Source organism: Rhinatrema bivittatum, chromosome 4, assembly GCF_901001135.1.
Source record: "Rhinatrema bivittatum chromosome 4, aRhiBiv1.1, whole genome shotgun sequence".
NCBI lineage: Eukaryota > Metazoa > Chordata > Amphibia > Gymnophiona > Rhinatrematidae > Rhinatrema > Rhinatrema bivittatum.
The window spans coordinates 122,822,218-122,835,195 of record NC_042618.1 but is presented as its reverse complement, the minus strand read 5'-3'; the positions used below and the strand labels follow the sequence as shown (position 1 = coordinate 122,835,195).

General features: G+C 43.2%; 1 protein-coding gene across 1 annotated transcript in view; it reads right to left on the bottom strand.

The window, feature by feature from the left end:
• Positions 1-4,108: 4,108 nt before the first annotated feature.
• LOC115090106 (serine/arginine-rich splicing factor 5-like) overlaps positions 4,109-12,978 on the bottom strand; it is a 171,333-nt gene continuing 162,463 nt past the window's right edge. The window contains 2 exon segments of the mRNA XM_029598808.1: positions 4,109-5,566; positions 5,569-5,695. Coding sequence (XP_029454668.1) covers positions 5,480-5,566; positions 5,569-5,695 — 214 coding nt within the window. The 3' untranslated portion in view covers positions 4,109-5,479.

Sequence of the window (12,978 nt, the reverse complement as noted above, 5' to 3'; positions counted from 1 at the left end):
TGTATGCAATACAGCAATAAAGAAACAAACAACACCAGTCCTCAAATTATTCAGCAAACAAAATCAAGGAATATAAAATCAATCACATTAGTAAAACCATACTTGTAAAAATACTTCCAATGATCTAATGAACAGAACATCATCCAAATTTTAAAAATTTCCCAAACAAATTATTTCAAAATAGCAGACACACACATCCAATAAGTAAAACTAATAAGGATGGAAAATTCACCTCTCCATACCTGAAAACTTTTTATTTCCAGTCATCCTGAGTAAGGCATCGATTAGTGAGGAAGCACAAAATTTCTTCACACACAAGCACACCACCTCCTGGGCTCCCCCCCGGTCAGGCTCCCATTCACACACACACACACACACACCATACCTCCCCCAGGTCAGGCTCCCACACACCATACCTCCCCAGGTCAGGCTCCCACACACACACATCCACACACCATACCTCCCCAGGTCAGGTCAGGTCAGGCTCCCCCCCCCCCCCCACACACCCCATACCTCCCAAGGTCAGGCTCCCCCCCCACACACACACCCCATACCTCCCGAGGTCAGGCTCCCCCCACCCCATACCTCCCGAGGTCAGGCTCACACACACACACACACACCCACCCCCATACCTCCCGAGGTCAGGCTCCCACACACACACCCCATACCTCCCGAGGTCAGGCTCCCACACACACACCCCCCCCCCATACCTCCCGAGGTCAGGCTCACACACACACACCCACCCCCAGGTCAGGCTCCCACACCCACACACATACCTCTCCAGGTCAGGCTCCCACACCCACACACACCATACCTCCCCAGGTCAGGCTCCCACACCCACACACACCATACCTCCCCAGGTCAGGCTCCCACACCCACCATACCTCCCCAGGTCAGGCTCCCACACCCACACACCATACCTCCCCAGGTCAGGCTCCCACACACACACCATACCTCCCCAGGTCAGACACACACACACCATACCTCCCCAGGTCAGACACACACACACACCATACCTCCCCAGGTCAGACTCCCACACACACACACACACCATACCTCCCCAGGTCAGGCTCCCATTCACACACACACATAGCAGCGGAAGCCATTCTGCTACTACTCCTCGTATGCCGTCCCCTGACTAATCAAACCATATGAGGCTAGTACTTCCTCTATGCTGGATTTTGTGCATCGTGAGATCAGTATAGAAGACGTGCTAACTACACGTGTTTTGGACAGCGTATGCTGGCACCGAGGAGTAGAACGGACTCCTTCCACCGGTGGCCTCTTCCTCTTTCAGGCCACCAGTGGGAGAGTCCAGGTTGCTCTTCCGCAGGTTGTTCTTTCGCCACCCCTCCGGGTGTGCCGCCCTGTGCAATTACGCTGTAGGCACACAAACTAGCGTCGGGCCTGGTCAGGCTCCCATTCACACAAACAACTCTAGAGAAGTTCCTATTCACACAACCCCCTCCAGTAAAGACTCATTCATTCATTCACACAAGCTCACTCCCCCCCCCCAAGCAGGAGCCATTCTGCTGCTGCTGCTCATGGGCCAGCCCCTGCATTAATCAAACTACACAAGACTAGCACTTCCTCCTTGCTGATCTTATGCATTGTGAGATCAGTGTAGAAACATGTGCTAGCTGCACGTGTTTTGGACAGCATATGCCGGCACAGAAGGAGCAGAACGGGCTCCTTTCTTTCTTCGGCCGCTGGTGGGATGGGGTCCACCAGCAGCCTCGCGGGCCTCATCCTCTTCTGGACCACAGGTAGAATATAGGCCACTGGCAGTCTTGCGGGCCACCTCTTCTTCCAAGCCGCTGGTGGCATGGGGTCCACTGGTGGCCTCACGGGCCTCTTCTTCTTGGGAGCCACAGGTGGGATGGGATCCACCAGCAGCCTCGCAGGCTGCCTCTTCTTCCGCCACCCCGCTGGGTGTGCCGCCCTGTGCAATTACATGGTATGCATACCTGGTAATACCAGGATTGCTGAGATGGGATTAATACATCTAGAACTGCATTGTGCAAAAATAGCAAGCAAAACACAAGAGAAATTAAATGTATTGTATTTGGTTAGCATAATCATCTCTTCCAATTATCATGCCTAGGCACATTAAGTGTTATTTGCTCTGTAGTAACTTAACCCCCCCCATCTATTGATGGAGAACTTGTGCTATCGCATTAACACTGAAGTAAAGCTCTGGACAATTTGTTTCTTCACCAGTTTTCATGCAAGAAGAGCAATATAATTAATATGAGAGTTTGTACTTATTGCCCAGCAAAAGTTGATTTGTGGTGTGGTTTTAGAACAATTTAAAAATAATGTAACCAAGTTTAAAATGATTTGAGGAGAAATTATCAGTAATATGAACAGAGGTAAAAAAAAAAAAAGAAATGCATGAAGAATTATCTAAATACCAAAGACAAGAGCAAATAGTAGGTGTTGAGGGTCCCAGTTAAAGCTCCTTGTAAACCCCATCATCCAGTCTGGGCAGAGTTAATTTATAATTCAAAGCATTTGATGAAATTTGCTTTTATTTTTATACTAGATGTTTATTTCTGCTAAGCTAGTCTGCTGTAACTTTTTGTACTGATTTGTGATGTTCACAAGATCTTGTTCTAATGAAGCACGGCACAGTGCAGAGCATTCAACAAGGTTAATCTTGTCACAGATTTTTGTCAGGCAAGTATGTCTCAGTTGCCCATTATCTCATCATTTTGGAGCCTAATGACCAGGGTAGGGGATTTCCACAGCTTGGTGGAAGGCGGTTATCAGGAACAATACCAAGCATGTTAAGAAGGGAATGTGAAAGGCATTTGTGGACAATCATGGTGCAACATCAAAGATACACAAATTGAAAAAAAGAAATGACTGCCTCACCCTACAGAGCTACTTATTGAGTAGTGGCGTACTTACAGTCTAAAATTTTCAGGCAAGAAAAATATACAAAGCATTACTGAACAGAAATCAATGGGCTGGATTTTAAGAGGTGCACAACCTGGCGCACAAATGTACACCCGATTTTAAAACATGCGTGTGCAGCCGCGCGCATGTTATAAAATCTGGTGTCGGCGAAATCAAGGGAGTGCACAATAGTGCACTTTACACGCGCCAAGCCCTTGGGGAGACCTGCTGCTGGCTTTCCCCGGTCCCTCCAAGGCTGCTTCGAAATCAGAGCAGCCTCGGAAGGAACTTTCCTTCCGCACCCCACCCCTCCACCCCTACCTAAACCCCCCCCCCCATACCTTTATTTTATAAGTTGGGCCTGCCTCTGGGCAGGCATAGATTGCGCACGCCTGCTAATGGCTGGCCTGCGATCCCGGGCACAGTGGCAAATGGCCGCTGTGCCTGGAGGCTCCGGCCCCACCCCTTTTTTCAAGCCCTGGGACTTACACACATCCTGTGGCTTTATGTGTGCCTCCGGGAGTTTTGAAAACAGGCCTGGTGTGCGTAGGGCTTTGAAAATCCACCCCTATGTGCATAGTATACAAAGAAAGCAAAGGGGCCTCCCCAGTATCAAATATTTAAAACAGGCCAGCCCAATGTTCCAGTGGTGCTCAGTGCTGCGATGAACGGGGGGGACCTGGGTTTGATTCTCAGACTGTTCCTTGAGCTGGCAGAAACTGGGACTGTTAAGAGGCAAGGAGTTTCATCCATTGATCAACTGTGATACCTAAGAGGACAGCTGTGTCAGACTCCTCACTGATCCATGCCTTCTGCCCTCGGCCACTATTATAATTGAGCTAAAAATGAATAAAGCATACAGTAAAATGGGAGTAAACCCCTAGGTGGCCATGAAGGCAGGCCCATGGCCTAAGTATCTCCTTTTTTTTTTTTTTTTTTTTTTATAAACTATAGTATGGTTGGAGATAACAAATGAGCTGGAGGTTGCTGCTTACAAAGGAAAAAATTATACCAAAATTCTAATATATGGAAAACAGAGCACTACTGTACTATCAAAACATCTTGTTAATAACTGGGATCTGTAGCTCCATCCTTTGCTCTCAGATACTGTAGACTGGCTCAGAAATGGAACCTGTACCAGACTGTAGCTTGATACAGTAATCTTTGCATTAGGATTAACAGAGATGAATGACCATTACACACCAGCTAAGCAGGAAAAGAAATCATTTATTATGCTAAGGTTGATACACTTAACATAGTTCAGTTTTACATTTTTCAACAAGGCGTCTTTCTCTTAACTAATCAAAAGTCAGAAAAATACCAATCACAAACTATGCTTGTAAGAACAGCAAATACTATTTGCAGTAGAAAAACATAGTGATCAAAACAATCACACATTCAGCAAGTTTAAACAAAATAGCTTCTCTTCAAGCCTTTGACATTACCAGTGTTCTGTCACTATAATATAGAAATGTCTACACAGGGTAGCTACTCTTTTGGAGTACACCCATTTTTGATTTATTCTGCTATTTATACAAGCAGAGACCATCTACAGAAACATACCACCTATTTCCTTTTGTGGTAACTGTGTTTACTTTCACTTAAAGGAGAAAAAAAAAAGTTAGCCAGCTCACTAACTTGGAATGTATACAGGGAACAGTCATCAAAAGCAAGGACAAGAATGCTGTTTTAATCCAGCAAACCTACTCCATGCCTTCAGCATCATGTGCCAATTTACACGAGGTAAACCATGTGTTACACTTGGCATATGAAGAGACCAATCTTTTTCAATGTAGCTGAAATTAGTCTGGCCAGAATTGGCATTTAATCCCTTTGTTGCTGGTAATCATAGTATGTTCCACTTTACCAGTCACAGAACACATACTTTAAGGTCCAGGCATCCTAACTGACAGGGTTAATGGAATGTGGAACCACCATAGAATTTGATTAAAATAACCTCATCTAACAATTATAAAACAATGTCAGAACATTAACTGCAGCCCCTTAGTACTGGGATATTTAGAGTGCAAAAGATACTGGTGGTAATGGCCAGCAAGTGCCAAGGGATTAACCATATAAAAGAGCATCTCTGCCATTTAAAACTGGGAGGGGGGGGGGGGAAGGGGAGGGAGAGAAAGACTAATTGTGATCAAGCAGGGTAGGTTTATTAATGACGTATACATTTCTATACTTCAGAGGCCAGAACTTCAATATGACTGCAAGTCAAGTACAGAATGTATTTTGGCTGGAAAGGTCATTAATTAAACAATCTCGTCTGAGGGCATTGACTTAAACTTTGTGTGTGTATCCTTATTGTAAATGTTTGCAATGTAGAAATAGTTTACAGATTGCTACCAATTTTTGGTTTTCCTCAACTACCTGACAACTTTGCCTTTTTAATATAGTAACTTTGCTTACAAAATAAAAAGCTATGGCTTTATATTTGGTGACAAGAACTTTGGTAATGAGAAAGGAGGTGACCCCTCATCACGTCATTCTTCCAACCCAGCCTCCCCCTCCACAAAAGTCTTATCAAAATGGAATCCAGAAATTAAACTGTGCGTCTTTTCAAATAGACTTAACTACGGCTCTCTGCAGAGCTTGATCTAGAACGGGACCTTCTCTTTGTTGGGCGGGGGGAAGGGGAGCCAGGAGGAAGGTCTGAATGGCTGTTTTCTGTGAATATTTCTTCTCTGATGTGCGACTAGGAGAGCGGGACCTACTGGCAGATCTGGAAGAGCCAACAGACTTAGACTTGCTTCGAGACCTGGAGTAGCTCTTTGAACGTGACCTGCTGCTTGGGAAAAAAAAACAAACAAACAAAATAAAGCAGTTTTTAACGAGAAGTACATGACTGATCAAACACACTAAGCTTGTTTTAACATATGTTTTTTTTCTGTAGTAGCTCTCATACCATAGATATTCATGTCAATTAACTGGGGATAAAACTAACCACATCTGAAATATTTCATTTGGTATAAAAAAAAAAAAAGTGTGTTAGTGCTTAATATCTAAGTTAGTTTACCAGGCATTCAGCCTGCCTTAGAGAAAATGTTTGAGCAGCAAATCTCTTTTATTGATTCCTATGCCCTTAATTGGTAATATTTAGCAAGGAACATTTGTCAGAATAGAAGGCGTTGAATTTAGTGGTGGTCAGCTGATCTGCAGCCAAACGCTACCTTACACTGCTACCTGTTTTGGAGGGAAATTGGTCAGTTAGTATGATTTTAGATGAGAGTAGGGAAACTGGCAATTTAATGCCTGCTACTAGATGTGCACTAACATGCATTTGTGTTTATCCCGGCATATTAAACCAGCCCAGAGTACACAGTGATGCCACATATACTCAGTACAACAATCTAATGATAGTGCCAATATTATGTTCAATGCAGGATGATCCTTATATGCAGGCTCCATAACCATGCCAAAATCTTTGAGCAATCATTAAATGCAATTTCAAAAACACACTAAACTAAGAGACAAACAGAAGTATAAACAGTGCAAAGTACCAAGTTACTTTACAAACTTATGATCACATCAAATCTGTCTCAGATCAATCTTCCTAATATTACTATAAAAGGAGGAATCAGAGTATACAGCACTGAAATGGTGCTAGCAAGTTATAATCATTTGCCTTCCACAAAAACACTGAACCTTGCAAAAATGGTTCTTTAAGATAGTGTACAATATCTTTCTAAATACTTCAAAACATATCTAAAGCTTCAAAAGAATGTACAGAATAAGTGAAAATACACATTAAATCTAACAAAATTGCTGAAAGAGTTTGAGGGGGCAAATGATTACAATGTGCTAGCAGCATATTTTAGTGCAGTCACTGGATACTCAGTAAATTTCCCCTTTTTTAAACAATGTTAGAAAGGTTGTTTGATATGTCAGATTTGATGTGATAAGTTTGTTTTTGTAAAGTAACCTGGAGGTCTATATTAAAAGAGGTATTTGCATACAGAGGAGGTACTGCCTGCAACTTTATGTGAGTAAATTTAGGGACACTTGCCCGGTTAAGTCCCACTCAATTTTTCACCTTCAAGTTTACAGAGGTAAATTCCTGCTCCCTGTGCTGCTGAATATGTATTTGACCTCAAGGTGTTTTACACTGTTTACACTTGTGTATGATGGGGTTCCACCTTCTATTTCGTTGCACAATTTCAAGAAACACTATATAAATTGGGGGGGTTCATACTTTAGGCAGTGCTGCAAAACTAGAATACAGATATACAACAAACTGAGTATTCAGATGTGATATCAGTGTCTATAATAGAGGCAACTATCATACAAATTCAGCATGAATCAGCAACATTATAAGTTAATTTGTTTAATCAAAATACTATTCAAACATAATATAAACAGAACAATGTCCGTAATGGGGGCTGTAAGTAATACAACAATTTACCAGCAGGAGATTTTATTCACTGCTTATTTATGAGAGGAGGGGTTTCCGGAGAATAGTTCTGCCAAGATCATCCCTCACTCAGATGATAGAAAATGTTTACTACAAAGGTTATTCATGCCTAGTTCTCAAGAGCTACAAACCTGTCTGGTTTTCAAAACAGTCACAATAAATATTCAACAGGAACATTTGGTCTAAGAATCAAATTTATCTTGATTAAGCTGAAAACTGGACCTTCAAAAAAGGACCAGAGTCAATATTCCTGCTGTTATATGTAATGCCATGTGTAGGTGTATTTAACTATATATACACCTACAAAAGATGAAAGACTTATTCGCATAAAGTACCAAAAATATGCCAAAAGTTAGTTATTGATGCAAATGGATTAATACATATTGCCCATTTAACAATCAGCCACACTTTAGTGGTCAATATTTTTATATGCACAGAAATACAAGTTAACAATAAGGTCAATAGTGAAAAATAGGACCAAGGGCTAGTGACTCAGTGACCGTGCTGTATATACCAGTGTTTTCCCAACCAGTGGCCACGGCAAAATGGTGTGCCTTCAGACCTATTCAGGTGTGCCACAGAAGAGTCACCACTGCCTGATGCTCAGATCCAGAACAGCACTTGGGCTCAGTTCTCAGCAACAAGAGGCACCAACAGAGGTAATTCGAACATGTAGGAGCTCCTTTCTGAGATCATGTATAATTCTGCATTCCTCTTCTTCCTTCCATAAGCTCTGGAGTGTTGTAATTAATGGGTAGCATGCATCACCTCCTCATCCTCCCTTCTTTTGAGTCCTTCCAGCCTGACTTATCTCCAGGCTGAGGGAGACAAGGAGAGCATGCCCTGAGCACTGGGTGTGACTCACTTTGAATGTTAGAGGCCGCAGAAGGAAAGAGCTTTGGGAGCTGATTGCACACAATACTTCTTCCTTTTCCTACATGGAGGGAGATGATCCATTGTGACAGGTTCATGTGTCTTTACCTCCTCTTCCTTTGTTTTAAAATTTAGACGAGACTGATTGGGCATTCAGTGTCTGCACTGCTTGGTCTGTGGAGGTTAGCATGTCACACATTTTTGTTAATGCAGATGTGCCTTGAGTTTGAAAAAAGTTGGGAAACACTGCTCTATATATTGACAATGAGACCTGGTTTTGATTCAAGAAAGTGGGGGATGCTGTACAGGCACCTTCATAGATCCTGGGGAAAGTGCATCCCTTCCATGACACAGCAACATCTAGTGGCCAGATCTGGGTACACATGTAGTGGGTTTCAAAAGGAGATGTGATCTGTGAACCCTCGCTAAATGCCATTGCTGCAATGACAGATCTAGACTGGAGAGGGAAAGAAGAGGAGCATAAAATGACAAAAATTCCTGGATTGCTGACAGTGACAGCTCCTGGTGTTACAGACCAATGAAGATTCAAATTGACTGGAGATCTAAAAATGGAAAGTGACTGACTGTGCCTCACTGGGCGCTCTTGGAATGGTATTACATCATACGTCCTTGTGAGAGTCCCTTCAGGATTATTCTTGATCTTAAATAATGAGAAGCCAACTTTCAAGGAAAGACAGATGGATTTTATGAAGACTGTCATCCTGATGTCCTCTGAGAACATGTGTTATAGAGAAGCAATTCTGCTTTCTCCAAGGACAAGCAGGGAATCACTGCTCTGAATTAAAAAAATGAAAAACAAAAAGTGTCAACGGGCACAATCACAACTGCTTTTGTTGACAACAAGCTTTTCCTTCTTTCATTTATGAGGAGCAGCCTGAAACAAAAGTAGGCCCTAGGAGGGATGGAGTTTCTAAACTTCCTAGATTCCACAGAACAGACTGGCAGAACCTACAGGAGTACCTGTCTAAAGAGCAATGCAATGTGAATGTGTTAAGGTTCCACTCTGCAGCTTTACAGATCTCCATGGAGACCGATCTTAAGTGGGTTATTGACACTACTATAGCTCCGACCTAAGCCTTGACATGACACACCAGATTCAGGCTCACATGAGCATAACAGAAGATGCAATCTGATAGAAAAACTGGAAAACATGTTTGGAAATTCCCAGTTGTTGGTGTCAAAAGAAAAAGTACTTTCTATGGGCTTCATTCTGCTCCAGGTAGAAGTCCAAGGCTCTTTTGCAGTCCAAGCAGTGCAATGCTTGTCTACCTCTGTGGACACGTGGCCTGAGACAATATGTTGGAAGGATAACTGACTGTTTAAAATGGAATTCTGACACCATCTTAAGCAGACAATTAGGATGGGTATGCAGAATCACTCTATGATAAAACAGTGTAAGTTGGATAAATTACTAGAGACTGGAGTTCCCTGACCATGCACAAAGTGACTGCCATTAAAAATACAACCTTCCAGTTCAGGTACTTCATATGTTGCAGGAGCGGAGAGGCTCAAAGGGAGCTTTCATCAACTGGGTCAGAACCACGCTAAGGCACCAAGACACAGCAGGAGGCTTTAAACGAAACAGGTCCCACATAAATTGGACAATCAAAGGCTATACAGAAATGGGTCTACCTTCTACATATTTGTTATAGGTGCCAATTACACTTAGATGATCTCTTACTGAGTTGGTCTTGAGATCTGACTCGGACAAATGTAGAAGGTAATCAAGCAGTGAATCAGAAGAAAAGATCTAAGACCTTTGCTTACACCACAAGGTAAACTTCTTCGATTTTATTTCACAAGACTTCCTCGTGGATTTCTTTCTTGAAACTAAGAGAACAAGAGATACATCCTTTGACAAATCCAAGGATTGCAGAATTATCCTCTCAATATCCAGGCTGTGAGAGTCAGGTACCTGATGTTGTATGGCACACTACTCTTGATCCTGATAGACTAGATCTGGCTAATTTCCCCAGCCTGATCCAATTCCCTGATGAAGACCTCCCTTAGGAGTGGGATCCAAATCTGTCTCTGCCAAAAGGTGGTGTTATGAGAATCATAGTTCCCTGGTCCTCTCTCAGCTTTAAAGTCATTGCGACAAGTGGTATCCAAGGATATGCATATAATAGGCCCTCTCTCCCCGTTCGAGGGCAAAAGCATCCAAGGCTAATTTGCCTATGTCCCTTTCCTGGAAGGGAGGAGAGAGAACTTCGTGTTCAGAAGAGAGACAAACACTTGCAGAATATATGGTTTCCTACCCCTTGTCAAATCTTGTGAGCCACAAGAATGGACTCCATCTGTCTGCCACAATATTCTCCTCACCTGCCAGATACATGGCTGTGAGATGGCCTACATCTAGACAGACTTCTGGCAAAGGAGGTACGAGCCTGTGCCTCCCTGCTTGTCAATGTAAAACTTCACAATCTGATTGTCTATCTGGACCAGGATCACACTGTTGACAAACTGATTTTCAAAAGCCTTTAGAGTTTACTGAACCACCTCTGGCTCTAGGATGGGTATGTGATAAAGCTTTACCTAAGCAGACCAAAGGCCTCAAGTGAAGAAGGCTATCACATTGATATCCTCAGTGGAAAGATTCACATGAGTCAGCAAGCATCAGCATGGGGCAAGCTGAGGTTGTTGGGACTCATGGTATCAGTCCATATATCTCCCTTGGCGAGAGAGTCCAATGGATCCCCACATCACAATGGCTTCAGGTCACTTAGGTTGTTTTGGACAGCATTTGTATCACCAGACAGTCGAGGACTCCCTATGCTAGTGGTGGAATTATTCCAGTCTCAAAGGCATACCCTTCCAAAATTCCTGCAGTCCAAATTATCCCGATCACGGATCTGTCCCCAGGTTGGACACATTAACAGTCAGGATAATTTGGACTGGAACAATTTGGAAGATTGGAATAGATCCGCCTCTAGGACAGAGAGTCCAAGTCTCTGCATGACAGAGATGCTGTACAAAACAACCTAAGTGACTCAAAGTCACAGTGATCTAATGATCCATTGGACTCTCACCAAGGGAGATACACAGACTACTGGTATTTTGAGACCCAACAACCTCAACACGTCCCATGCCGACGCATGCTGACCCACTTGGATCTTTTTCACTGAGGATATCAACATGATAGCCCTCTGACACTGAAGGAAAGCTTTTGCCCAAGTCATGTCTAGCAGTGCTCTGATAAACTCCAATTCAGATGATGGACTCAGGTTGGACTTGGGGTAGATGATGAACGCTTAATACCAATACCCAGATGGCTTTGCACATCAGTTCTGTAGCACCCATCTGAGATGTGCTCCTGACCAGCCAATCATCCAGGCAGGGGAACACATACATCCCCAATTTGTGACGATGCACTGCCACCATGGCAAGACAGTTGGTAAAAACAGGTGGGGCGGACGCTATCCTGGAGGCGATTGTCCCATATATAAATTTAAGATATTTTCATTTAACATGGAAACCTCTCTATATGGGTATAAGCATCCTTAAAATTGAGAGCGCATAGCTAGTTCTCTTTTTGGAAAAAGGGAAGAAAGGTGCATAAGGAAATCTTGAACTTTTCTTTTCAGAAACTTGTTCAATGCCCTTAGGTCTAAGATGGAACGGAGTACTGTTTTCTTTGTAATCAGGAATAATTTGAAGTAGAATCCCCACCCCTCTCTCTCAGGTGGAACAGTTTCAACTACATTGGTCTCTAAGAGGAAGGATAGCTCTATTGAAGCAACTCCTGATGTGGGAGATTATCCCCAAGCAGGGTCCGGAAATCGATTTGGGTGGACAGCAATAGATGTAATCTGTACCCTTTTCCTTATGATGGAAGAGAGCCACACTTCTAAACTTACACAGGGCCAATAGTTTATGCAAAACTTCTGCCTGCCTCAGACAGAAAGGTCCTCTGGCACAGGCTATACTTTTCACGATGCATTCAAAACCCTATTTCAGGTTTTGGCTGGCTATCTGTTGTGGTTTAGGCTACCTTGGATAGGATTGAGAAGCTTGTTGTACAGAGGACTGAGGGAGTGAAGGATAGTGTCTCCTCGGGCCTCATTCTCCAATACTGCCTGACAAGAAAGGCAGGTCCAAAGAGGCAGTGGAGAGCGCTGAAGCACTGCAGAGCTAAATATAGAAACAAGACGAAAGACCATATCTAGTCTGCCTATCCACACCAAAAATCTGGGCCACTGCTTCATTAACTCTTTCTCTGAAGAGATTTTCTCCAGTGCATAGCATGTCAGCAAATCTTTCCTGGATCTCAGGGTGGAGGTCTGAGACCCAAGGCCCACAGCTAGGTGAGTCTGTGGTCATTAATCTTCTCAGTAGACTCTCCATGCCATCTGATTTCTGCGCTCCCCCGCCCCCCCCCCCCCCCAAACCCAGATTCCCCAACAACTTCAATAATTGTTATTCGTTTCCTCTTAGCATGTGTTCTCCTGCAGTTTCCTCCTTCCTGTCACCCCCCTTCTTTTTACCCATTGTTTATATACTGTTTAATCTATAGTTACTTAAACTGTTTGATGTAATTTCCTTTCTTCTTTCATATGTTGACATGTAAACCGATGTGATGTCCAAACGAATGTCGGTATATAAAACCCAAAAATAAATAAAATTGACCAGACCATGCATTTTCTTCTTCACCAATGACTGAAGGTAGTCATGTTGCTTCTGAAAAAACTGCTTGGTCACCTCCCACATCTGCTTCATTAAGCCCTGCACGTACTGGCCCAAAAAGAGCTGATAGTAGGCTATGG